General features: G+C 35.0%; 3 protein-coding genes across 5 annotated transcripts in view; 2 read left to right on the top strand and 1 right to left on the bottom strand.

The window, feature by feature from the left end:
- Positions 1-27,909, top strand: part of sl (small wing phospholipase C gamma 1) — a 57,269-nt gene that overhangs the window by 8,402 nt on the left and 20,958 nt on the right. For 2 of the 3 annotated variants that reach the window (XM_074117106.1, XM_074117107.1), the window contains exons 8-15: positions 430-636; positions 1,728-1,954; positions 2,030-2,238; positions 2,318-2,487; positions 12,779-12,928; positions 16,650-16,791; positions 16,877-17,058; positions 17,143-17,320. In XM_074117106.1, the coding sequence (XP_073973207.1) occupies positions 430-636; positions 1,728-1,954; positions 2,030-2,238; positions 2,318-2,487; positions 12,779-12,928; positions 16,650-16,791; positions 16,877-17,058; positions 17,143-17,320 (1,465 nt within the window). The remainder of the gene's footprint in view (positions 1-429; positions 637-1,727; positions 1,955-2,029; positions 2,239-2,317; positions 2,488-12,778; positions 12,929-16,649; positions 16,792-16,876; positions 17,059-17,142; positions 17,321-27,909) is intronic. The other variant, XM_074117108.1, reaches the window with a different exon arrangement.
- LOC141448641 (proteasome assembly chaperone 2) lies at positions 11,767-12,681 on the top strand. The gene has a single exon (XM_074117123.1). The coding sequence runs from the start codon at positions 11,884-11,886 to the stop codon at positions 12,622-12,624; it is 741 nt and encodes a 246-aa protein (XP_073973224.1). The 5' UTR covers positions 11,767-11,883; the 3' UTR covers positions 12,625-12,681.
- On the bottom strand, positions 18,348-26,815 carry LOC141448639 (uncharacterized). The gene is made up of 3 exons (XM_074117120.1): positions 25,368-26,815; positions 22,170-22,226; positions 18,348-20,094 (listed from the first exon to the last, which is right to left on the bottom strand). Exons 1-3 carry the CDS (start codon positions 25,503-25,505, stop codon positions 19,255-19,257), a joined length of 1,035 nt encoding a protein of 344 aa, XP_073973221.1. The 5' UTR covers positions 25,506-26,815; the 3' UTR covers positions 18,348-19,254.

A 27,909-nucleotide genomic window follows, 5' to 3' on the forward strand; every position in this document is an offset into this window, starting at 1 on the left:
ACATGCTTACGGAGCACTTGCACTGGATAAGAACAGTTAACAGCTCTTACTGCCTCAAATGCCTCGTAGATGACATGAATTTCCAACACCTACATTGATGCCATAGACTACTAAGTTCCTTAAATACGCCGTCGTGCCAACAAATTATATTGTCAGCAGTTGTATAGAGGCTTATAAACTATAAACCAAAATAAGATGTTTCGACCAGTGACATATTGTGCCAATGATGTCAGATTGAAATGTCATGTGCATCATCTAAATGTTAGCCGGAAAGATTTTTCCATAAGTAGCGAGAAAACGGTTTTATGCCAAGCTGTTGCAATGAATGCTAAAATATTTGCCATTTTCATTTTCAGTTATCCAAGTTTGTTTCAGACTTTAAATCATTTGTTCTGTTGCATTGTTTTATGGTCTATGTATACCTTGCAGGTATCTGATGGGGGATCAGTTTTCAAGCGAATCATCTTGTGAAGCTTACATAAGATGTCTGAGGATGGGTTGCCGATGCATTGAGTTGGACTGTTGGGATGGACCGGACGGCCTGCCCATTGTTTACCACGGCCACACCCTCACCACTAGAATCAGATTCATTGATGTCATTCGCACCATCAGAGATCATGCTTTTGTTAAATCCGAGTCAGTATATATATACATCACTCAAAATGTAAAAAAAAAAAGTACAAATATTAAGAGTTACGATTTTATTGAAATAATTGCAGTTGCTTCAGTACAAGTCAAGATTGTTTCTGTTCATATAGGCAAGTATGAACCTAACAAGTTTATCTAAGGCCACACACACACACACACACACACACACACACACACACACACACACACACACACACACACACACACACACACACCAGAGTCGCTTCCCAAAGTAACGGTAGTCTTATGTTGAACGTAATAACGTCACAAAGTGAGGCCTTCTGTGTATTGCATTTCTATACGATAGTGATATAACTAAATTAAATAGATTAAATTAAAATTACAAGAGCTATCTTGAAATAAATACATTAATCATCCTTAATCTCTGATCTTATGTAAAATTTGCAGCTTAATCACATTACGATATTAGCATTTTTTTTTAAATGCAAAAATATATATTTGGATTATCTTTAGTTTAGTTATCTGTAGTTTTCTTTTTGGTTTTTCTGGTAAGGAAGGTAATTACTCTCGCAGTAATTACATTTTCTCGTTAATGTAAGATTTCCATTGAAAGTGGCGCAGTTTCTGAAGCCTTGTCAATTTTGCTCTTTGTTTTCAGATTTCAGCGACATAGAATCGAATGGATTCATGTTTTGAATTTATTTCATTTTCTGTATTATTTTATAAGTACCTATCCATTTCTGAGCGAATAGAAAATTAATTGAAGTTATTTCTGTTGCACGTCAAATCTATTCCAACTGTAGTGCACTCAAGGGCCGAAAAATTGTTACTTAGCTCTGAATCTTACTCTTACGTCTTTCACTAAGATAAATTTTTCCCCGTATGTAAATCATTAGATGAATTTAAACCAGTAATATCTTAGCTTCATACTGCTGTTCTTATTTTGCACTAGGTCTTCCAAATGTTTTTAACTGGTTAACATGATTCTCGCATCATATTTAGTCAATACATAGTAAATACTGTGTCAGCCCCACGAGCGGAATCATAAGAAATCTATTTTTTTGACCTAACAGATAATAATTGAGGCATAGTATTATCATGGAAGTTATTGATTTCAGATATCCAGTGATTCTATCGATAGAAGACAATTGCTCACTGGTGCAACAAAGAAACATGGCTGCCGCTATGCAAGAAATGTTCGGAGAGTTGTTATTGGTGCATCCTGTCGACAAAAATGAGACTAAACTTCCATCTCCGCAACAATTGCGGAAAAAAATTTTACTGAAGCACAAAAAATTACCAGATGGTGCTGACGATGGTTCAGTTCTGTTAACAATGGACGATGGTAGGAAGATCAGTTCATTTCACTTAGTTCATTAATTGATTTCTCAAATAATAATAAATTGTTTTAATTCCTTAGGTCGAGATATGGACTTGAGGACTACCGTGAAAAATGGAGTCATGTTTTTAGAAGATCCAGTCGATAAGGAGTGGAATCCTCATTTTTTTGTGCTCACTCAGAATAAGTTATTCTACACGGACATATATCACGGTGATCGCGACGGCGACGACGAGGCCGATCCTGAAGATTTGGCGCCTGGGCCTATCGGGCTTCTGAAGATGCGAGAAGTATGCTAATATAGTACAATAGAGCCTTTTTATCACTGAGATATTTAGTGGCGTTGATTGCTACAACTTGCATCATCAGGGTGTGCCAAATGATGAGCTTCATTATGGTGAGAAATGGTTCCATGGAAAATTAGCAGGAGGCCGATCAGAGGCTGACGCTTTGCTAAAAGCGTACTCCTATCTTGGGGACGGAACATTCTTGGTCAGAGAGAGCGATACATTCGTTGGAGATTATTCATTATCATTTTGGTAAGATATTTTTGTTTTTTATTTTAGATAATCGAACAATTCTAGCATCACTGTTCACGCATCCCATAGTTAACGAGCGCTCCGGTTAATCACAAATTACCAATTATAGGAAAAAATCTAAAGCAAAAAAAAATGTAAACTAATGAATTCAAGTTTTCTTCAAAAATTCGATTTTGTGAGGTGGTGTTAATATTGTATTAAACAGGATTTTTAGGGAAGCGTGGCTTCTTAAAATTAATTTTCCCGAAAAGATTTGCTTTACAAACACAATAGGACTTTTTTTGACGTAGAAGGAAAAATTAATTTAAAAAGAAATTATTCAAAAAAAAAAAAATGGAACTTGACACTTGATGTCCCTCCCTCTTCATCTAGAAAATAGTTTTACATTAGCTTTTTTTGTAAGTAAATACCATATATGATACTATGGGTAACTTTGTTGTTCACCAAAACTAATTATTGCTATTCTTTTGTAGATAATATTTTAATGAAAAACTCCATTTAGTCTCTATTTAATTTAATTCGATTATCAGCTAGTCATTTTCAAACCTATACATACAATAATACTTTAGTACATTAAATTATAACAGTATTAGTACATTAAAATTATATTACATCATTGGGAAATATTTTTTAGAACTTTATATACTTTTTTAAAATTATGTCGTCAAAAAACTGAAGAATCCTTTTCAGATCTCCTTTAAAATCTCTTTCAATTCAGTTACTTTAATTTTTTTTCAAGAATCACAAGCACCAAAATCGTTTATTAATACTATATTATATATTATGGTATTTAAGCTTAGGCCAAAAAAAAGTCAACGAATTTTAAACGGCTTTTTATTTTAGCCACGTAGTTCTGAACAATTCTTAAATTTTTTCCGATATAAAAAAAGTGAAATAGTAAAATTTTGAAGTTCAAAAGTGTATTTTTGTTTAGGTTTAAATATAACCTGCTACTGGTCGAATCGTCACCGTGATGTAAATTTTTAAAAGAAAATTGCCGCTGCATTTTGGTTATTTTTTCATTTATTTAAGGCGTTTCAACATCTGAGATTATTGGCGCCCGGGGCTTTTTCCAATGCACTCTGGCCTCCGGAAGTGTTCTATCTTTATAGACAACACTGTCCATCACCAGACTGTGAACTGTAAGAAGCTCCTATGAATTAAGAGCCAGTAGCTGGATTCGAACCCATCATCGCGTTGGAATCCAGTATTCTCTAGCCATTCAGCTAATTCTTTCCCTTATGGTAGTTATTAGTACAAGATATAATTTGAAAAAGAATCAACAGAAAATAACTAAAAAAGTGCTTTAAAGTTTAAAAACATAAAGGATAAATATACAAAAAAAAAAAATAATAAATAAAGAAATAAATGAATAGCCTTTTAGTTGTTAATTTGGGGGCAAGTTTTATAAGAGTTCTTCTGATTTCAAAAATAAAATAATAATTTAGTTTTAATTGCACAATTCGTAAATAAATCTTAAATTAGTTAACAATTTTGCTTTTAATCTGGTTCATAAATCGTTAGGCGTGTTTTGTTTTGTTTTTTTTTTTTTGCTTCCTGAACTTACCAGACAGCCATGCAATATTATTGTCAATGAATAATTGATCGAAAAGTAAAATCAGTGATAGTCAATCTTTAGGCGTTAAATTAAATATAAATATATTTGTTTAAAAAAAAAAAAAAAAAAAAAAAATCTTTGCACTTATAATTTTTCGCACTTAAGGTCGTGTCGGGCCTCCCAGGAGGATCCATGCTCAATCCTTGCTAAGATTCTAAGAGTGGCAGAGGCACTGATAAAACTAAATTTTATTTTAAAATTTTTGTGCTTATCTCTGAATATTACTATGTTAATTGTGCCTAGTATATATTGTTGTATTGTGTATATAAAACCATTCGGTACCTGAAAATGTTAATATTATCTGCAATTTTTGGATTTTTTTTTTTTTTTCAATAAAACCAAAAGATTTTTTCAGTTATCGTTCGAGGTTCAACTGACAACTTATTAAATTAAATCTACTGAAGAGTTACATCAAAATGAAACTTCCTATTTTCGTGCCTAAAAATTATTTCATTCTATAGTTTTCTTTAAATTTCAAAATTTGTTTAACTTTGTGGGGGAGAAACCTCGAAAGAAAATGGTGAATACTTGCTCTTGTGCTAAAAGGAAATCTTATGCGTAGAAACCGTTCGTATGTGTGTAAAACAATTTTTGTTTGTTTGTTTTTTGTATATGGCCAATTAGAGTCAATATACTTAAATTGCGAGTACACTTTGTTGTACCAGGCAAAACTAATCAGATCTTAAGCAATAGATAAATCTTTAAGAGGTAAATAAGAGATTAGTATTTATTTTCAATTTCAATTTCAATACGAAGGGTTTTTTTTTTTTTTTTTTTTTTTTTTTTTTTTTACGCTTACTTAAATGGCTCTAAAAGGGAGCTTTGGGCTCATCATCCTAAAAATGGCTTAATAAGCATTTTCCAGGCAGAATGTTTCAAATAAAAGTTATGTTTAAACATTTGCTATAAATTCACGAAGTTAGGGGAAAAAATCGTTGAGAACGAGTTTGTAAAATTAATAAAAAGAAAAAGAAAAATCGATTCAGTGAAGTGACTCTGGATGGATGAATTTGGAACCTTTCATGTTGCTCCCTTTCAAGTTGGTGAATTTGAACTTTCTGTGATTTACTGTTTTTGTGTTATTCTGCTCACATATGCACTCACTCGCACGGGCCAATTAAAAAAAACTTTTCCATATTTACAAAATCATAAAACGAGTAATAATAATAATAAAGTTTTATTGAAAAACTCAAAATACATAATACATTTTAATTTATAAAAATAAAAAAAAACTTATTACGGCATGGAAATCCGTCTGCCGGGATTTGGTTTTGAATATAAATAAAATTATATAAATATAAATAAAATAAAATTTTACATTTTTAATAATTATAAACAATTTTGTGTTGTAAACAGACCTCTTTCTTTTCATTTTCTTTACACTAGAGAGAAAAAAAAAATTAAAAAATGAATTAATAGCCAAAGAATACCTAATAATAATAATAATAATAATAATAATAATAATAATAATAATAATAATAATAATAATAATAATAATAATAACGGATGCAAAGAGCTGCTTATTATAGACACAGTAGCCACAGAACAGGCCAAAAGACAAAAACGTAATTTATATATGGCATACATAGACTACAGGAAGGCCTATGATTCAGTTCCGCACACTTGGCTGACTGAAATTTTAAAACTGTATGGCGTGGCTACCAATGTCATAAGATTCCTTAATGTGGCCATGGGCAGCTGGCGAACTCATATTGTGATGCCAGCGAGTGAGGAAGTGACTCGGACAGAAATGATCCAAATCAAGAGAGGGATTTTTCAGGGAGACGCCTTAAGCCCGTTATGGTTTGTGTTGGCGATTAACCCGCTATCGGCACTGCTGGAATCCTCCGGATACGGATATGCATGGGGTTCCGCCGCCCCCAGAAGCAGGCTGTCACACCTCTTCTACATGGACGACCTCAAAATATATGCTGCCCGTAAGGTCCACCTTGATCTTTTGATCGATACAGTCCGACGATTCTCGGCTGATATAACTATGAAGTTCGGACTAGACAAGTGCCGTACCCAAACAATCATCAGGGGAAGAGTGAACCCCACGCCATGTGTGATGGAGGACGGTACTGAAATGGAGGCATTGGCGTCGGGTGACAGCTACAGATACCTTGGCATACAGCAAAATAAAGGAGTCCTGCACAAGACGATTAAGCAGGAAGTAACTGCAAAGTTTCGCCTACGTCTACAGACTGTCGCGCGGAGTGGGCTTCATAGTGGTAATTTGACCCGCGCGATCAACGCTTTCTGTGTCCCGGTGCTGTCATACACATTTGGGATAATTAGATGGACCAGCACAGAACTTAGTGCATTGCAGCGTATGATGCGTACTTCGCTGACAGCGCAAAACAAGCACCACCCCAGGGCGGCGGTGGAGAGGGTTATCCTCCCACGTGCGGAAGGCGGCAGGGGTATTGTGGATATAATCGCGCAGCACGAAGCCCAGGTAAACCGAATGCGGGAGTATTTCTTGGCACGGCGGGGATCAGGGCTGATAGATGCAATGCTTGCTAGTGATACGGGTTTTACCCCTCTGAATTTGAGCGCTGAGCCTACGAGGGTGGAGGTGGATAATGAGCCCCCACCTAGCGTGGGCGAGACCTGGCGGAGAAAGGCGTTACACGGACAATACCCGGCAGCATTAGATGGAGAACTGATTGACAAGGAGGCGTCCGTGGCCTGGTTGACGCGTGGGCTGCTGTTCCCGGAAACGGAAGGTGCCCTCATCGCGATACAGGACCAGGTTGTTCCCACCAGGTACTACAGGAACCGCATCATGAACGATAGCGGTATCGCCGACGTCAGGTGCAGACTATGCCGGGCTGCGCCGGAGACAGTTCACCACCTGCTAGCGGCGTGCCCCTTGCTGGCACAAAGAGACTATCTCCAAAGGCACAACAGTGTGGCCAGGATCCTACACAGAGAGTTGGCGCAGAAACTCGGTTTAATTCAAGACGCCCCCCCATACTACAAGTATGACCCCCTGCCCGTGCTGGAAGACGCGCGGTGTCTCTTGTACTGGGACAGAGAGGTACTGACGGACCATGCCGTCGCCAACACCCGGCCGGATGTGATCTGGCATAACAAAATAACAGGCAGGGTGTGGCTGATTGATGTATCTGTCCCGGATGACGCCAACATAGCCCGCGCGTATACCACGAAATTGGCTAAATACAGGCCACTGGCGGCAGAAATATCTGCTGTATGGAGAGGAGTCTCAGGGGTGGAGATAGTCCCGTTGATTATTTCAGCCACGGGACTTGTGCCGCGGTCGCTGGGTGAGGGCCTCTGCATGATGGGAATCAGGAAGACCATCATATACGAGATGCAGCAGGCTGTGGTTCTCCACACCTGCCGCATTGTAAGGGAAGTGCTAAGGGAAGACGCCAGAGACTAGCACGGACATATTTTCTTTTGTCTTTATCATAGGACAATTGTCCGGTTCCAGTTAGAACCGTAATACCACAGGTAATACCAAAGAAAACAGGTTCCTCCCTTGCCTGCGGGCCGCGAGGAATTTGAAAAAAAAGGAAAAATAAAAAAAAAAAAAAAAAAAAAATAATAATAATAAATAATCAACAAATCAGCAGGTCATTCAGAATTCAATATCCTAAATTATAAATAAATAGTTTACAAAACAATACTCTCTAAAATAATGCTGACTTTATTGGGAAATTAGAAAAAAAATTAAATTAAACATCAAAAATAAAATCAGAAATTATAAATAATTAGAAATTATGAAACTGAGGTTTTCAAAGATCAGACCATCATTTTATATCAACAGCAGCTGTATTCACTATTGAGCATCCTCCTGTACTTCCATGCACCAACCACATATTTAATCAGATTAGTCCAGTTTGGGCCATTTAAATCCATTGGACCATTTGTAGAGTTATATAAAAGTCAAATGAGAGAAATCTTTCGCCAAAAACTTCTAGGCGATAAGAGGCGAGGATAGGGCAGACCGCTACAAAGTAGAAAGTATCCTCCTGAACCCTATAATTACAGAGGGCACATTCTCCCTGACCATCAGGGTTATAAGGTTTATAGTTGAGGTTCAGCAGTTCTCCCCTCAGCCTGATCACCCATCGCACCACTTCAATACTACTGCACACCTCACCACTATCGCTCAAATCCGCACACCTAACTTCATGATTTAGCAGCTTGTAAGTAGTGTACCGATGTGAAGCCTGCGCCCTTTCAATTTGCTTAAGATTAAAATTTTCTTTTAGGCGAGCCACTATAGATTGGAGTTTTAAATTAAGAACTTCTCTTTCAGACCTATCAAAACTTTTTTTTTTATAGCTCTACAGCCCTTGTAGGGCCCTGGCTTCCTTAGTAATTTTCCTCCAGTCTTCTCTCTCTTTTGCCTTATACCTCCATCGTGCTATGCCCAGCTTGGCAATATCTTCTTCCACTTCCTCAATCCACCTTCTCCTCGGTCTGCCGACCTTTCTTCTTCCTTCAGGTTTATTTCTGTACAACTTGTAATACTATCCCTATCCATGCGCTCTACATGCCCCAGCCAGTCAAGTCTTTTCCCTTTAATTTCAGCTACTATGTCTGGCGACACGTAAAGCTCACTGAGCTCCCTGTTTTTCCTAATGCTCCAAACTCGTCCTTCAGGTTAGGGCCAAATATTTTCCTTAAAATCTTCCTCTCCCAAACCCTTAGCATGTTACTATCGCTCCGGTTCAGCAGCCATGTCTCTGATCCATAAATTACAACCGGCCGGATAATAACTTTATAGATATGGAGTTTGTTCTTACGTGAAATGGGCTTTGATTTCATTATCCGGCTCAATGCAAAGAAGCATCTGCTACCTGCAGCCAACCTCTCTTGAATTTCACTTTTCACATCCCGCTGCTTTGTGAATATGGCTCCCAAATATTTAAATGTTTTAACATTTTCAAACTTATTTCCGTTGATGTTCACATAACTTAACCGACATATTCTGCTGTCAAACCTTGAAGCTAACATGTACTTGGTTTTGTCACAGTTTACTCGTAAGCCAACGGACTTTGCCTCTTTTTCTAACTGCTCATAGCTCTCCTCCAAAGCTCTAAAAGTCCTTCCAACTAATATGACGTCATCCGCATACGCCAAATACTGAATGGATCGTTCAAAGATCGTACCATTCGGGTTTACCTTAATACTTCTGATGACCTTTTCTAAACTAAGGTTAAACAATATGGTTGACAGAACATCACCTTGTCGCAGTCCTCTATTAATGTTAAACAGTCGGTCCATATTTAATACCTTCACTAAATAGCGACTATTTAACGTTAAGGTATAATGGAAAATAGGCTCTAGACCAGTCTCTAAGAGAAGTATGTAAGTTGGGGTGAAATTTGGCAGGGCGAATAACTTACTAATGAAAAACCAAAGTACTTTTTCTACTGCATAAAAATACTCTGACCCCCACACTTGCGCTGCATAGCAGAGAATGGCTCGCGACACGGCATTAAATATTATATGAAGTTTCGACTTAAGTGGAATATGTGGTTGCATTATTGCTCTTCTCCAGACAAAGTTTATCGCAAATTTAGCTGCCGAAGACTACTCTAAAAAGTGAGGTCTCAAGGACAACCGAGAGGTCAGTAAAACGCCTAGATACATGTATCGATCTACCACTTCAATTTCCCGAGCCTTGTATGTCCAACGCTCCCTAGCCCCCAGTCTACCACCACGACGAAAAACGACCACCTTAGATTTTTCAAGGTTCACCTGGAGATTCCATCTCTCGCAATATCCCTCCAGCCTCAAAATATTTTTTTTTCAGAATATGCGGCTGATCAGTAATTAATACTATATCGTCCGCGTATAGCAAAGTTTTAATTACGTGACTTCCCACCTTAACTCCTGTTTCAAATTCATCCTCTAAATCATTTATAAATAATGCGAAAAGAAGAGGACTAAGTAGACAGCCTTGCCGTACTCCACAACACACGGGGAATGTCATAAAACGAGTATTTTGCACAGAAAAACTACACTCTGACCGCATACTGGGTATCTATTTTTAAGCTGGGATCTAGATTGAAAGGCAAATGAAGTATATTTTTTTTTTTAATCTAAGCAGGACTTCTAAAAGACGTGGAATATTTTGTTTTTGTTTGTTTAAGTGTACTTTAATTTTTTGTTTCAACTAATTCCAATTTTTTAAGATCATCACTGAAAATTAATTTGAAAACAAATTAGGCATTTTTTAAATATTTTAAAGACACAAGATCACACCAATCGTATAGTTCAATGAAGGACGTCGTTGTAATTTTTAAGCAGAAAATAAGATATCAATTTTTATATAAAGACCTTAGCTTCACAAGATTTCATAATCTTTCACCACTCTGCGCTAGTAGCTTTTCTACTTAATTTATATTTATAAAGACACGCCAATACAAAATAATATTACAAGCATTTAGAACTCTGAATATAAAATGAATGAGTTTCGTCACTAATTCGGGAATTCTGTAATGGATTGCCACAAGCAAACGGCACAGAATACCAGTTAATTTTAGGGGTTTAAGAACTCATGGTGTCCTTATCGTTTAAGGCAAAGGAAACAGCAGAATCTTTACATGACAAGCTGTAGTCAGTTTTGTCTCTCAGGAAACTTCATTAGGTCGATCGGGCCTCATTTTTCATGGCGTAAATGCACCCAGTATTACTCGTTGGAACAGGTTTAGAACGTTTTACCTACATTCATTAACTTCTGAATAATGTTCATATAGTTTCGGCATAAATTTTGATGTCATATGTTATATCAATAAGCATGGCGTGACGCAAATGAAATGATAAGCCCACACAATCAGCAACCTCTCTATTAGTAATTAGACGATAATCCAAAATAATTTTCTTCACTTTTTCGAAATATTTATGGTTATTGATGTACTAGGACTGAGGTGTTCAGGGCGCTCGACACCTTTCACGGTTCTGATGAAAACGTTTGTTCCACTTGCACATACGTATGTAAATGCTAGTTTCAATAATATAAGACTCGCCATAAGAAACTTTCAAAATTTTAATGCGCCGTAGAATTTTATTCCATTCAATATAATCCATGCATATTTTTTTTCCTAAAAATATCTTTAGTAACCGGAAATAATTGTAAGTTTTTTGACTTTCAAGAACAAATTATGTATCTGAAGTATGTAATTATCAACGTGTGTAGGTGTTAGGGATATATTGCCGAAACGACAAACAGAAAATCAAATATTCCGCGTTTTTTTTATAGTTATAAAAAGTAAAACAAAATACTAAATAACTTGAAAAAACACCCAATTGTGGATGTGGTCAACTAGGCCGACTAGTGCGCTAGGTTCCCTCTCGGAGATCTCAGTTTCGAATGCAGCTGCCTTTCCCAAAGGATAAATCTTAATTTTCTCCCCTTTTGAAGCTTCTTATAGTATATCTAATTTTAAAAAGTTTTGTCAGTAACGAGGAAACATGCGTTGTCAAAGATTTCTGACGCCAGTGACAGACTTTGACATGACGTGAATTAAAAAAGATTAATATGGTAAATATTTTTCTTTTAATGATCAATCTATCTATAAAATTTAAATTTGTTTTATGTTTAGTTATTTTTTTAAAAATTTTAATTTTTTTAATAGTTATAAAAAATATTTGTCTTTGAATATCTGGCATCCCTGGTGCTTGGTCATTAGTAGTTGGAGTAGCAGTGGTGAAGGTTATACCAAGCGCAGTAGTCATAGTGTGTATGCCAATAGTATTATATTAAATTACTTTTTGTGGCCTTTGCGAATTTTGAAATGTTAAATACAATAAAAGACCAGGATTATGAAGGTTGTAGTGCAATTGTTGGATGCCCTTCTGTTGGGAACGTTGGCCAATTATCTGTGGATTTAATGGTTTCTACACTTCAAGCGGAATTTGTTGGTACGATATGGCACGAAGCTTTACTTCCTTTTATTGGACCTAATCCTTACGGTGAAAAATCGAAGCAGTTGTGCTCTTCAAATGATTTTTATTACTGTAAAGAACAAAAATTGATACTCGTGCTATTCAGAGTTCCACTTTGTAAAGCATACCAAGGTAATTTCTTAAATGAACTTTTAGAACTACTTACAAAGATAAAAATTAAACGCGTTGTAATGCTTGCTGGTTTGTTTGCGCACCACCGAGATGATTTAGAACTTCGTGCAGGAGCCTTTAGATACATTACTTGTCCCAAATCTAATCAGCAAGATGGTGACACTTTGCGGTCATTAAGTTGGACTCGTTTCAAGGGCAATGAGGAAGCTAGCGGTTTTGAATGTCCAAAGTTACCCGGAGGTGGTTTCACTAGACAGCTTTTTAACTTGTGCAAGATTACAGGAATGCCTTGTGTCACATTGTTTCACTTTTGTTCTGAAGGGGATAACATTGTGGATGCTGTTCAGATAACCAAAAAAATTGACGAGTGGCTTCATATTCTTTCAGAAAAGGTTTTAATATTTCCATCTTCGTGGAAATGTCTATTTGGCTCGGCAGTTCCTAGAGATATTTATTAACATATATTTGTGTCTTGTGCCTACTTTTTAAATAAAAATAAAGTTTAATTAAATTTATTCATTTATTACATTTTGAACTATGGTACTAACTGAATTTAGTTTGTAATTCCAGCATATTTCAACTTTACAAAGGTAATGTGTACTGTAATTACAGGTACCTAAATAATGAATCGATTCGAGTGATTGGTATTCAAGAGGTGAAAAGATACCATGCAGTTTTTATTTTCTCCTGTTGTAATTGTGACTATACTATTACACTAAGTATGGTGATTTTTCAAGAAAAACAACTATTTTTGAAGACTTTGTTAGTACTACGTGGCCTTTTATTTAATTAAATTAGGAATGTTAAGAATTCCAGCATTATGTTACTTTTATATTATAAAGGAGGTTTTTAGTTTTGCCAAAATTTCTCAATCAGTGTTCCAAAAATTAATGAATTTAACCAGTTATCTAACATTTTCTTCAAAAGGCTCCGAATTATTTTTTCTAAAATTCCTCAATAAATAAATCAATTACTTTTAAAAGAAATCTTTTCTTAAATATTATTAATTAAGATAGCTCTGAAGTTCCCTCTAAAGTTTACGTAGGTTATATAAATCTAGTTAATGTTTATTGAGATTCCAGGTTTAAATTATTAGTACGGTTAGTAACTAATAGAAATTCATGATATTGATCTTACCAGATTCCTACTTTCACCTACTAGGTAAGGAAAGTATTGTAATCGAGCAAATTTCCAATTTCGAGTTTTCAACCTGAAAACCGTTTTGAGAAGATGCTCATTCTGACAGAGGTTCTCCTCAACCTTTTATATCACTGGCGTATTTGGAATTGCAAAAATTAGCGGAGGTCGATTTGAATGAAAAATAAATGAATAATATAATCGTGATAGAAAAATGAATAAATCACGATTTAAAGTGATCAGTTTTGCAATTTAGAGAGAATTTAGCATTCTTTCAAAAGATCTCTCCAGTGGTAGATTCGGTTCCGACTTAATTCCATATCCGGTTATAATGAAAGTATTATTGCTTATGTAATGAAAAAAGAAAAATGAAAAACCTACAGAAAAAAAGTTTATAACTGGTTTCAATTTGTTTGAATTCATTGCTTGGTAGGAAAAGAAATGAAGTATCGGTACTGCAGGATAAATATTGTGACGAAAGCGCTGAAACCAACCCCATATATTATTAGATATATCATAATAAAAGTTTTGTTATTTAAAACGTGAACAATCACATTGAGGAATTACCATGTGCTTTTTCTGGTAATCGATAAAAAATAGACACATCTGTTGTATATACTTGCTTCAGAATGATGTAATCAATAATCCAGGTTATATAGTTGTCAATCATTATTTTTAATATTAAACGAGATCGTGGAAAAGAAATAATGGGCAATTTGGATACATCTGTCTCATTTTCACGTACTTTAGTCAACTTTAGGACTAAGAAACATTGCCAGAAAATTATTTCTGCTCTCAAATTTGTTAAGTACTAACTGAAGATTGCATATTTAAGATGTCAAAACGTTTCGCCTGAAAGAAAATTTTAAAAGTAAAAATAAACTTTCATGTTTGAAACTAATAAGGCATTCGCTATTTAATTCATACATATAATCTCCTTAACAAAATCTTACAGTTTTAAAAGTTAAATATAATGGTTGATTAATCGCCAATTTCTCTTCCTCTATTAGAATCAGAAGGTATTGTAATCGTGCAGATTTTTGAATGAAAGATTTCCCAAAAAATATTCGATTTGAGGTCCCATAGGTACGATAAAATGGTTTATTGCAAAGTGGTCTGGGTCTGCTGATGTGTGTTTGTACTAAACGTAACACAAAAATGAAAAAATGAAATCGCTTAGGTGCCAACAGAGGAACTACAATAAGGATTTGGTTAATGTCCACTGTGGAAGTACGAAGCCAATAAATTAATGTTTTGTGTTTACAATTTTCCCAAAAATAGCTTTAAGATTATTTTTTTAAACTTGGCGTACTTATTATACGAGGGTCGTTTGAAATGTCCGTGCAAAAATAAAAACTACTTAATTTTTTGGGGTAAACCTTTTTTATTTTTCAACATAGTCTCCTTTAAGGCTTATACACTTCGTCCAACGCTGCTCTAGTTTGTTGATCCTTTCTGAATAATAGGATTTGTCCAAGTCTGAAAAATAGCCATTCGTTTCTGCAATCACCTCCTCGTTTGAATAAAATCTTTTTCCCGCCATCCATTTCTTCATATTGGGGAACAAATAGTAGTCCGAGGGAGCCAAGTCTGGAGAATAGGGGGGATGTGAAACGAGTTAGAACCCTATTTCCATTAATTTTGCGACCACAACTGCTGAGGTGTGAGCTGGTGCGTTGTCGTTATGGAAAAGGACTTTTTTGTGGGCCAATCGTGGGCGTTTTTCTTGTAGCTCGGTTTTCAAACGGTCCAATAACGATGAATAATATGCACCTGTAATAGTTTTACCCTTTTCCAGATAGTCGATGAGTATTATTCCTTGCGAATCCCAAAAGACAGTCGCCATAATCTTTCCGGCCGAAGGAACGGTCTTCGCCTTTTTTGGCGCAGATCCCCCCTTGGTAACACATTGTTTAGATTGTTCTTTGGTTTCAGAAGTGTAGTGATGTATCCATGTTTCATCCACAGTGACGAAACGTCGCTTAAAGTCTTGCGGATTCTTCTGGAACAGCTGCAAACCGTCCTTGCAACACTTCACACGATTTCGTTTTTGGTCAAGCGTGAGCAATCGCGGCACCCATCTTGCGGATAGCGTTGTCATATCCAAATGTTGATGCAAAATATTAAGTACCCGTTCATTCGAGATGCCCACAGCACTAGCAATCTCACGCACCTTCACTCTTCTGTCATCCATCACCATATCATGGATTTTATCAATGATTTCTGGAGTAGTAACCTCAACAGGGCGCCCAGAACGTTCAGCGTCACTTTTGCCCATATGGCCACACCGAAAATTTTGAAACCACTTATAAACTGTTCTAATCGAAGGTGCAGAGTCACCATAATGTTTTTCAAGCTTCTCTTTAGTCTCCTGAGGCATTTTGCCTCTCATAAAGTAGTGTTTAATCAACACACGAAATTCTTTTTCGTCCATTTTTTGAAAATCACTCGACTTCCTCGATTCAAACGAATGCCAAACACAAAGAATTATACCGATCTGGCTGAAACTTGGTGTGTGTTCTTCCAAGAGATGCTACTAACTAAACATAACCTCGATACGCGCCAGTGGTGCTATCTCTCTGACTTTGCACGGACTTTTCAAACGACCCTCGTATACATGAAGATTCTTGTAATGAAATCGAACATTTCTTGTTGGATCTCGATTTTCCGAAAACTTGTTTCTCCTTCACGCTGACCACTATGTGTACAACGAATTCTAAACAAGACAAAAATTTATATTTTATTTAATAAAATCTTCTCAAACATTTAATTTGATTTACTTGTAGGACCTTGACACCAAAACTTGTCTTTATGTGCTACAATGTTTTCCCAAATTAAAATTACAACTTCGGTTAACACAAATAAACTTTGAAAGTTTCAAGTTTGGAACCTAGCTACTTCTGGAAAGTGCAATTCTTTCTACTTGTATTTTAGTACAACAGTTTTGTGCTAAAAGGTTAAAAGTTAAAATATTACCGTGTAAGTATATAAAAGTGGTTACGGCACCAAGGAATCTGAATTTAGGAAATACGCCAAAGAACAATAACTTTGAAGTCTCTCGAAATATATATTTCAGCGAAACTAAAAAATATTGTTCAAAGATGGGAAGGGCGTTGCAGAATGAGTACTGGTGCATCCCGCCAAAATTTTAATAAATGTGCAATTGGCATTATGGGCTAAAATTGCAGCCAGATCTGACGACAGCCTGATAAATCTTCAGCTAGGTAGTCGAAATACTATCGCCCGACTTTGCTCTGGTTAGCGCCAGATGTGCAGCAGTGATGCCCACCCACACCATTTGCGTTATTATTACGTAATATTGACGCTACGCTTATTTCTTTGCTAGGCGTCAGGGAAAGGTTAACCATTGCAGGATAAGATCAAAGCAAGACCGTGGACAGACTAAGTACATGCTCGTTGACAGCACAAATTTCGACAGCCTCTACAGTTTGATAACACATTACAGGTCACATCCTCTTAAAAGCCAGGTATCTTGTTATTAATATCATAATTACCCAATTCTAAAAGGAAGTGCAACTTAGTGAGACTGTAACTAAAATTATATGTACACAGGAATTTCTTATAACTCTGAGTGAACCGGTACCTCAGCCCAGTAAGCATGAAGGAAAGGAGTGGTACCACAACAATGCATCCAGATCGTGCGCAGAAGATCTCCTAAAAAGAGTGCCCTATGATGGTGCCTTCCTAGTGCGACCAAGTGATAAAGATCAAAATGCCTTTGCTATTTCATTCAGGTAATCATATAAAAAAAATTGTTGCTGTTAAAATATATCTAAAAATGTTTCCTAATTGATTAATGTACAAATGTTTGTTTAAAGAGCTGACAAAAAAATAAAACATTGCCGCATCCGAATGGAAGGCCGTCTGTATACAATTGGAACCTATCAGTTCGAGAGCCTTGTAGAATTAGTGAACTATTATGAAAGACATCCCCTCTATGGTAAAATCAAACTAGCCTACCCCATCGGTGAGGATGTGATGCACAGGCTGCGGCTGGTGAGTTGTTTATATTCCTAGAATTAACCTTGTATCTATTGTTACAATATTGTTCATACCAAATCACATCTAGGGTGCCCCAGGGTCAAGCGGCGTGAATTTTTATCCTTGAGTCAAAACACCCTCTAGAGAATGCTACGTTATCGCGTAAAATCTCAAAAAATAGTTCTACATTCAATTTATCGTCAAAAAGAGGAAACTTTAGAAAATTAGCTCTGGGGTTCTTGTTAGACATTTGATAAAGGTTAAAAGAAAGGATGAGGCTTTCAAAAAAAAGAAAGGTGTTCCTGACTTGGTCGTCAGAAGTAAAGGCCCGTCTGAAGGAAGAAATGGTGTTTACTTTACTTACTTTTTTTTTACAGTTTAGGTTGAAAAGAAGGTGATTAAAGTTGGGTAGGGAACTAAACTTTTAAAATGAAACTGATGAGTCTTTTAGGTGTTGAAACAATTTTCAAGGTGTAACTATTTTCTTTAAAGCAAATAAATTATTGGTGCGGGTTTTCCCGAGGGCCTATCTATTGTTAACAAAGACGCAATTCAGTTTCAGCAAATTGGCCTTAGGGGTTTGTAATTAATAATCAACCAAAATGGTCTAACATTTCTTAATAAATCTTACTACAATATTGGCAGTTGAACTGAAAACTGTGACTGGGATAAAGTGCAGAATATTTTGACATTTTCTATCTATTCAGAACTCGAATTGAACTAAATGTATTTATGAGAGGTATAAAGATGGTATACACCAATTGTATAGATGGAAAGTGTTTGCTTTTTGTAAACCACTATCTTCCACACTTTCTACAAAACCTTTATTTCTTGAATTCGCAGCAAACTTATGCGCTGACAGATTTTCATTGAATTACATTGTCTCTTAAGAGGCAGCAGGTATGATCGAAACTGTTTTCAAGCCTACCTCATGTTTTTTGTTGAAATTTATTATATCCTAGTCGCTATTAAACTTGTTTGTCATTTCATAAATTATTAAGGATAAATTTCTAGTTTACAAATAAGATACCTTATCTATTTTAAGAGACTTTTGTAAGAAACTTTTATTATCTCTTGATATATTTACAGTTCTCTTTTACGAGTAAGTTTACAATTTGCTGGTACATAACTGCAGTTGGTTTACTTGTTTATTAATTACAATCATATATTGTGTTTTTATTTACATACATGGCAACATTTTCATAGTTATTTCTACATGCATATATAATAATTATTATTCATATTTCATACTTTCTGATTTTTAACTGTTGGGAATAAAAGAAATAAGTATTCTTTGCAACTAAATTTTTTTTTTAAACTTTTGCTGATGGAGAATTCTCCTAATGATTCTTGATCACAATTTTATCCAAAAGGTAGAAAGAATATTTTCAGTCCGTATAATTTCACCAAAAACTATGAACAATACTCTGCAATTGCAATTTATGTTAATCTTTTTTCGTTATTAACTATTTATATTTTATTTTTCTATAATATAATCCAAATAATATTTTTCTACTTTTTATTACATTTTTGTTAATTATATTTTATTAACATATCTTTTTATTCATCCTATAGTATTTCTATAAATAAACATCCGTAGTTTTACTAATGATAATTGGTAGTTAGTGTTATTTAGCCTTAAACTCTAATTAATGATGTTTACATTTGTGCTTGAGATTTCATATTAATTTTTTTGACATTACATTTATTAAATTTTGTTTTTTTCTGAATCACTTTTCAATACAAGAAATATGTGGCTATATTTAAACTTATTCCAAGTACTGAAACTGCAGCTATCATGGCACACATTTTTTACAACCTACCATTGTAAGTCTTTTAATTCAGTTTTATTTTTTTTGAATTAAGAGAGTAAAAATTCAAGTTCAATGTTTACCTTTATTTTATAGAGTTAATAAATATTTGACGTTTGGTAAGCCCACATGGAGACATTATGGTCTCGGCAGCAGAATAAATCGGTCCGATGCGATTATTGCTTGTAGAGGTCTAGCTCTCCGCTGCGAAGGAAGTGGATTTGCGAATAGCGCTCGGCTCATGTCCGGGTACCTAGAGGACGTGAGTCGGGCCCAGAGTTTTTCCTGCTCTTCTATATTCTGGGGCAACATGTACACATTTTCCCCATTTACCAAGGGAGATGTGCTCTCAGTGGGTTGAGCTGGTTTATTCCAGTTCTCCCCCATCAGCATTATGTTCTCTTCATTCACCAGAGGTTTGTAATCTATGTTCAGAGGTTTTATCAAGTATTTCTTATTATTTGTTTGCCCCTCGCTCTCGTACTGTTGGTAAGGCACACCTAAACTCACTCCTGTTGGTTCTTGCATTTCAGCTCGAATCACCTGTTCCATTTCTAACTGGACTTTGTCTTCATGCGGCTTTATGTGTGCTCTTCCTTCTTCTTCGAGATCCTCGTCTGTATCAGCGGTGATTATCTTATACTGTTTATTCCCTACAGTCTGGTTCTCGTGTCCAAGGAGATTGCTTGGCCGACCTTCTCCATGTAAGAGAGTTAGCGCTGTTGAGGTGTTCGAGTCCCCAGATGTTGAGCTCAGAGTAATACTGTCCCCTCCAACTTTCTTTTCTTTTTCACCTCCTTCTTTTTGCCCTGCATGCGATTCTGTCGTTGTTAACGGTAGTTTCGAAGAAATTACCTTTATATCAACTTGAGGTAAACCTGTTCTTACTTGGTATTTAGGAATGACTTTCAAAATTTCTTCAAGATGTTTGTCTTTGTCTCTGAAGTTACTATTTACTAGAGATGCACCAGGTTGAACCTATAATACAAATCGATTAAAACTAGTCATCCAATAAACTATAAGAAATAAAAAACCCAAATTTTGACAAATTGGCCATATTGTTTCACTGTCGTATGTTTTATGTTACATACGAGTATATCTGCCTCCCAGAAGAATAGAAGCTTACATTGTCAAAAAAATATAAAATATGAAAAATAATAAAACTGCTCACAAACTTCTATTATTAATTAACCCTTAATTTCAAGATTGTAACTTTTATTTTTTTCCTTTAAAATCCGAATCACGGAAACATGTCTAATAAGTATGCGGTTTTTAAAGCCTAGCTCTAAACGAAAAAATCTATTGTGTATATTAAACTGACTTTCTTTTAGTCTCAAAATCCTAACTCAAAACTTATTAAACTGAGAACTTAAAAGACTTAGTGAATTTAACCACGTCTTTCTGTTTATATAACCTTTTATTTCACTGAAATGTAACTTAGTTGGGAAGCGTGCCCTACCCCACAGAAAAACTGGCCGTAAGAAGGATATTTATAAAAAATAATAAAAGCAAAAGCAATAAATCTATGTAAATGTGATGTATACGAAATTGTTACGGTCTATTTTCGAGAAAAAAAATCTTAAATCTTGATTTTTCACACAAATTTAACGTACTCTAAAAAAAAAAAGTGCACCAGATAGCTCCGTAAATTATACAAAAATCTCCTTAACAAAAACTTAGTTTTAAAAGTAAAGTATAAGGGTTGGTTAAACGACAAAAGGTACACAAACCAGCAAATGCCCAACATTTTATTAATACTTCATTTGTATTTAAGTAATTAGAGCGCCCGCTATTCATTGTTCCAGAAATTATTGAACTAATAATGCGCAGGTTCTTAATGAAATCTCACTGAACATAAAATTAATAACGCTAAAAATAACCAAAAGATTTTTTTTTACATTTGATTTAAGTGCAAAAGTAGAGCGGTATGAAACTTGGGAACATCAGCTTCATCCTTTAATTGAATTGATAGATAGGTGCCGTGGCAGTCCACTCTATAAAGAGTTGTGCCACTACTCTTCATCAAGTAAAATTCCATTTTGTTAGTATTACGAGTATTTTATTAGTGATTTTAACGCGCGCATGTTTGTTGCATTCTCTGACCGGTTTCGGACTTTCAGCCATCATCAGAGCGTTAATTTAATCAGTTTGGGGGGGACACCTTATTGGTAGTTGGACGTTAAGCCCCACCTGAAAAAATAGAAGATTACTTTTATTCAGTTTGATGTAGAGATTTCTACTTCACTTATGTTTCCATCTCACACAGCACTTGCAAACTCAAAAATTTGTTCTGCAAAGGGGGGGGCACTTCTTTTCAATTTTGTTTCCTCCACATTTTATTTGGGCCATATTTAATTCTTATTACATTGGTGATAAGATCGTGTCATGTACTTTACTAGGAAGTCCGCTCTCACAAAAAGGGTTTTAATTAAAAGTGTTTTAGTGTGTGAAGTACAAAGTTTAAAGAAAATCCCTTTCCAGTACTTTTAGGTGATTGATTTAGGCCAAACCGTCATGGCGCAATCCCATTTATTTATTATCAATATGCTTGATTAGATTGCATGCTAGAAATCGTGCGAACCCAAAAGACTTTCTTAAAGATGTTCCTTTGAATAATGTGTGTAGGTATATGTGTGACATGTTCCTTAAAAGTATTCACCAAGCAAATACTGGAGAAATTGTAATTGTAATCCTAAATACATTAGTGACTACTTAAGTACTAGTGAAACAATTTTGTTATTTTAAGTTATTAATAAACAAACGGACCTATAGGCTTCGACTCCTAAGCGAAATATAAAATTTGAACAATTTGATTTTTCGTTTTTGGGTTATGGTGAACACACACACAGGCAGGAAGTTAGGGGAACACACGGTGATCGATTTGTAAAAACTACTTTCGTGCTCAGAGAAATCAAAATGGATATCTCCTAGGAAAGTTCAAAATGGAAAATTACTAGAATTCCGAGCAACAAACTAAAGTAGTATAAGAGAAGGTCCATATAGCTCTTTATTATATTGAGCCAAGCAATAGTGTAATGATAAAATTGGCCCACCTGAGTGCGGTCCAGATTGCCACTGGCCAGTCCTAAAGCGCAGGTCACAATGAATATCTGAAACAGAGAGAACTTTAGATTCATCGTAATGAAATTGTATAGCTTCGCCTGATAGATGAGGGAGTGTAGTTGTAACAGCCGAATTGAAAACCTTGCTGAACTGTCAGGTATGTTATGGTGGCATCATGTTTGCCTAAACCGATGATGAGAATTTCGCAAGTATTAAAGGCTAATTTATTACATTTTCTAGACTTATTGTTCTTCCTTTCGGCGTATCAACTACCAGGGTCATTAGGCACCATTACGATTGCACTTGGCAAAACAAGGGACCTACTCCTTAACGTGGAAATTAGACTCATCGATATAAAACTAATAAATTAACCCATTCTTGCAGTCTTTCAAACCTCTAAACCCTCTTATTAAAAATAAATACATATATATTCAAACTGATCTTCTTACATTATATAAATAAATATATACACTCATTTGTAAATTATATTCCAGGTTATGACTGCTGAGTGGAATACTCTGTATTATTCACTCCATTATTCTTACACCTAAATTTTAAAATGTTAATCGATCACCCTTGAGAATTCAAATAATTTGTTCTTATACCTCGAGCCATGTTCTAATAAATTTTTTATATTGCGGGACAACCATATTCTGTCTCGATTGATAGACAAATATACATAGATCACTTGAGGTTTGCACATTTTGCTAACAATTGCGTTACAGTGGGTTTTGTACCAAGGGCATAGATTTAGATTGTTTCCCTTTACGATTAAGAATGAGGTAGCCTAGTGTAGCATATTCTTAATCTTGATTGTATCAGCCCTTCTCTTCTTGTGAAGAAGCCCTTGCTGCCCTTGCCATAACACAATGCTTCCTTGCCTTTAACTTGTTATTTGTCCTATGTTTATTGCCATTATTCAAACCCAATTTTCTCCGTACGACATTTTAGATTCTCTGGCCTAACTAATAAACTCTGCCTCCGTTAAAGTAAAATTGTTTCTCTTGCAGCTTTGTTTGCCTTTCCACTTCCCAAGATCCCAATAGGTATTGGGATCCATTAGCTTTACCTCTGTTAACCAATTCTCCTAGTCTCATTGATCTTATAAATCAAGGGATTACTTGGAAACTTGTTCTCAACCGCCTTCCAAGAGCTCTGGTTATTCGAACATATCGAACTTTGTTTACTTTGTGTGAAATAGTGCTTGCTAGTTTACGAACAGATTAACAGTGTAACGGTTATCCTTATTATCAATATGCTTGATACGAGCCCAAAAGAGTTTCTTAAAGATGTTCCTTTGAATAATGTGTATATGTGTGACATGTTCCTTAAAAGTATTCACCAAGCAAATACTGGAGAAATAGTAATTATAATCCTAATCTCCTTAACGAAAACTTACAGTTTTAAAAGTTAAGTATAAGGGTTGATTAAACGCTAAAAGGTGCACAAATCAGCAAGTACCCAACTTTTCATTAATACTTCATTGATATTTAAGTAATTTTACAGCATTAATTTTCATTAACATTTTTTAGAATTTATTAGATGTCACAGATTATGCTGGCCTCCTTATAAGGCACAGCTTCGAGACTTTTGTACAAAATTTGTACAAATCTTTTTGCGAATCTGTGAAAAATTTCGATTCGAATGACACTTCATTCATGAAAATCGGTTCTCGGGTTTAGGCGCTATGCAGTTTACAAAAAAGGTAACAAGAAGAAGAACAAGAACAAGACCAATTTTTGAAAAAGCCGTTTTTGCTCATTTTCAGCAACTTTTTTCTCAAAATTTATCAGATCTGGGTGGTTGCATAAAAATTACAGTTATAAAGGAGGCTTTGCCCTATATTGTAAAAAAAAATTGGGAATTTTATCTTTTATAGAAAAAGAGAAAACAATTGTCAAAGTTGGGTGTTTTCCAACGTTACGCTTTTTCGTGCAGTTTTCGACGATCAACCCTTATACAACTTCCTACCGGACAGTTTTAATAATATGAGTGTCTGCTTTAGTACTTACTTGTGAAGCTACATGTATTTTAAGTTATTAATAAACAAACGGACCTGCGGGTTACGACAGAAAGACACTTTAGACAATATCACTAGCCCCTGGCAGTGCAGCAGTGAGTATCACTTCTAGAGGTAAAGCTATACTGATTGATGTTCAACTACATACTTCCGGTTTTAAGGGATTTGTTTTGATAGCTATGTTGCAGTCTAATGACCTCGTAAGCCTAATCTAGATATGAAGTGTCAACTTCCTGCTTTATACAAAGTAAACTTTATGTTACTTCAAGATGAGAGTACGTGAGCAAATTAATGATTATCACTTAGTACTCGTATTTGTATGCTTTGACTCTTTCGGCATTCTTTGAGACAACATATATTTCTTCTATTTTATTTGTTTTAACTGAAATAAATTTTGAGGATTTTATAAAATGAGGCTCCGGGCGCGTGCCTGTTGCACCTTCTCGAAAATCCTCTTGTGATTATAAGGTCTGACTGAATCTCAACAAGTACCAAAAATTTAATTAATTTTTTAGCCTGTAATTTTAGCCATATGGTTAGTACTTTGTTAAAACTTTTTCTAATGGTCTTTCCAGTCCTTCTGAACAGATTTCTGTCACTAATATTGGGACATTTCTAGTAATATTGCACCTTTGAACATAAATCTCTGCAGAAGATATTAAAAACATCGAAAAATCAATTGTACTTAGTAAATAGTCAAACAACTGATATGATTTAAATAGTTTTTCTGCTTTACATTTTAATAATTGTTTTTTAGAACTTATTAGATTTTATGGAACCTTATGCTGGTCGTTTTCATTCATAAAATATTTTTGTTCAGTAAATTAGAACACGCAATTTAATATATATTAAGTGTAATGGAAAATCTACTTAATGTCCAGGTTTTTATTGTAACGGTTTTCAACTCAACAGTTAAAAAAGTAATGACGCTAAAAAAACGCGTTAAAAAAAATAAATAAAACTCATACATACATCAACGAAATTATTTTGGTTGGGGTATTAGATTTAAATGCAATTTTAGTAGAACAGAATGCATCCTATTCTAGAAAATATTAAGAATGCCTAACTTTTTAACAGAATGGATTCGTCTGAATTTGAATGATAATAACAGCGATGGTTTTGTGTAAAATCTAAAGGTCGGGATTAGTAATAAAAGAGAGATATTTACCTTAACGCTGGGCTTCATGACGCAGCAACAGCAGTGACACAAGAGGGGATAGAGATTGAAGGTTTTATAGGGCTGACTTTGGTACTCTTCGTTTTTTAAAACGGCCGGCCGGCCAGCCCCTACTCGGGAAGAGTGCATTGGGTTCTGTTCCGCAAATTCTCCATTCTACAACAAACTTACCAGTTTCCTTGAACCGTCCGTCCGCCTCTTTCTTCTATTATTAGAACTGGTAGCTATGCAGACAATTCCTAAACAAGATATATCACTTGACAACGCCACATCCGGCCAAAGGAATCTGCTGTACTTTTTTCTATTGTTTATGTACGCCAAGTCGACATTCTTCACGCGACACAAACAACTCGTGCTTAAAATTACTATAAAACCTTCTACAAGAATGGTGTTTACTTTTATCGACTAACACAGTGAGCTCTCTCAAAATAATCAAATTACTTTTTGTCATTTTTTGCGACCATTACATGCTCGTACAAAGCGCCCAATTAAAGTGATTCCTTCGTTCTCAACTGACTGCCCAGATTATTACTACAATAGTGAGTTTATGATCGACATTCTTTGCCTTCGCTGTGTCTAATGTAAAAATTAACCATTTCGATAAACTTCTTTTTTGGTACAAAGTTGTTATAATAACCATTAGGAGAATAATGAACTAACTTGAAGGATTAAAAATGTAAAACAGGTGTTTACTTATGTGAAGTAGTTAAAATTTTACTACTAATTCGTGGGAAATCGATTTTATCATTTCAATCGCGTGTGCGAACGCAATAATGGATTATTATGAAAATAAACAATAAGTTGAGACAATCATGTGCTTATTCGTTTATTGTGAAAGCTTAGACAATTTATAATATAGTATTTATTGTTTTTGGTAACAGATTCATTAAACCAGAAGCAAGAAAAAATAATGTTAATTTCAGTCATTATTTTTTTTAATTTTGCCAAGTTTTCGACTTAGCGGCAAAATCATTTTCAGGGCTGTGGAACATATTTTACATTGGAGTCATAATGCACCTAAATTTGTATAAAATTAGTTTACATTACCTTATTTATTGACAAATTACATAAAATTTTTACATTGTTATTATAAGTTTGTTGTGTCTTCTGTCTCTCTGCTTTTGAACTGAGTATGATCGGTTTTAAGTGTTGGATTTATGAAGAGCTCAGTCTGGCCAGTTGTCAATTTGTGCGTGTGTGTTTTATAGTAAGATGCGTATGTGTTGTTACGATAGTTTGTGACAGTTTTGAAATTTAAACTATTTTCTGTCTTTGATACGTAAATCATTTCTAGTAGGGGAGAAGGGGGCACATTTGAACAGAATTTACATTTTCTGTTACAGAGTGCACAGAATTGTATTATTGAACCTTTTTATTTTGTTTTCTACAACTTTCAAGTCTTCTTATCAGATCTATATCATTAAACAGTTATTACTTTACATCTATATTTTTTTAATTTAAAAATGTTGTGTCAAATGTTAATATCTGCTCCACTAGTGGGGTGGGGTACCTTTGAGCACAATATAAAATAGAAAGAGATGATATTACTTTACTCTGAATCTATCTTCTAGCAGTTATTTCTCTTACTACTACATTACTTTCTCTTTTGAACCACTGAAATGACTCAGTTCGGGATGATGTACCCGAAGTGATGGGTTTAGGAAGTATGAACAAAATATTCGGTTTGTTGCGCTTCTTAATGTAGTAGGTTTAGGGACCATTTTCCCCTTCTCTGCGAATAAACAAAAAAAAGCCACAAACTTGCAGGTCGGTGGGGCACATTCTAACTGTGATGTTAAAATATGCCTCCTCTCATTCCATAAAAGGAAATATAATATCCAACACTTTGCAAGCAAATAGAGTTTTGTAAATACTAGGTTTAAAAATACGAATTCCGGTAATATGGACTAACAATACTTACACCTTGTCTACTACAATCTTCAGAATAAAATTCCGAAGCTGCAACAAAAATTTTACTTCCACCTTACAAAATATAACATTCCTCAATTCTTACTTTATAAACAATGAAAACGAAGGGAAACTCTGTAAATTGACTACATATCAGGTCTACCACAGAATATGGAGAAAATTACCAATCATAAATGTTTTAAATATTTAGCGGGAAATAAAAACTGTTCAAAGGTACCCCCTGTTCAAATGTGCCCCTCTCCCTATAATTTTAGTATCTTTGTATTAGGGAAATTGAAAGTGTAATGATTTTTTATGCTGGGTAAGGAAAGTGCTGTAGTGTTCTTTTTTAGTATAGTGTCGTAAGAGTGTTGCTACAGTCTTTTTTTTTCTTTGGTACTGTGATGTTTCTAATAATAATTCTACTTAAATATGCTGAAAATTTTATAATTTTATTTACCAAAAAATGTTTGAGCAAATATTGCCGAAAATGTCTTTAATTTTGAGTACGCAAAAAACTATTATATTTATACTTTTAAAAAACTGTTTGTTTAAATGCAATTAGAAAATGTTACTATGAAGGCACAGAAATCAGAACTAGCAGTGCCTGCTCAGGTTCACCATA

This window comes from Rhodnius prolixus, unplaced genomic scaffold, assembly GCF_049639745.1.
Source record: "Rhodnius prolixus isolate KJV_2025 unplaced genomic scaffold, Rpr scaffold_2, whole genome shotgun sequence".
NCBI lineage: Eukaryota > Metazoa > Arthropoda > Insecta > Hemiptera > Reduviidae > Rhodnius > Rhodnius prolixus.

Excerpts from the sequence above, each read along its gene's own strand:
- LOC141448641 (XM_074117123.1), top strand. The coding sequence starts at position 11,884 with ATGTTAAATACAATAAAAGACCAGGATTATGAAGGTTGTAGTGCAATT.
- LOC141448639 (XM_074117120.1), bottom strand. The coding sequence starts at position 25,505 with ATGCACTCTTCCCGAGTAGGGGCTGGCCGGCCGGCCGTTTTAAAAAAC. Across the intron at positions 22,227-25,367 it reads TCATGAAGCCCAGCGTTAAG|ATATTCATTGTGACCTGCGC; the intron begins GTAAATATCTCT and ends TCTCTGTTTCAG. Across the intron at positions 20,095-22,169 it reads GCAATCTGGACCGCACTCAG|GTTCAACCTGGTGCATCTCT; the intron begins GTGGGCCAATTT and ends TTTGTATTATAG.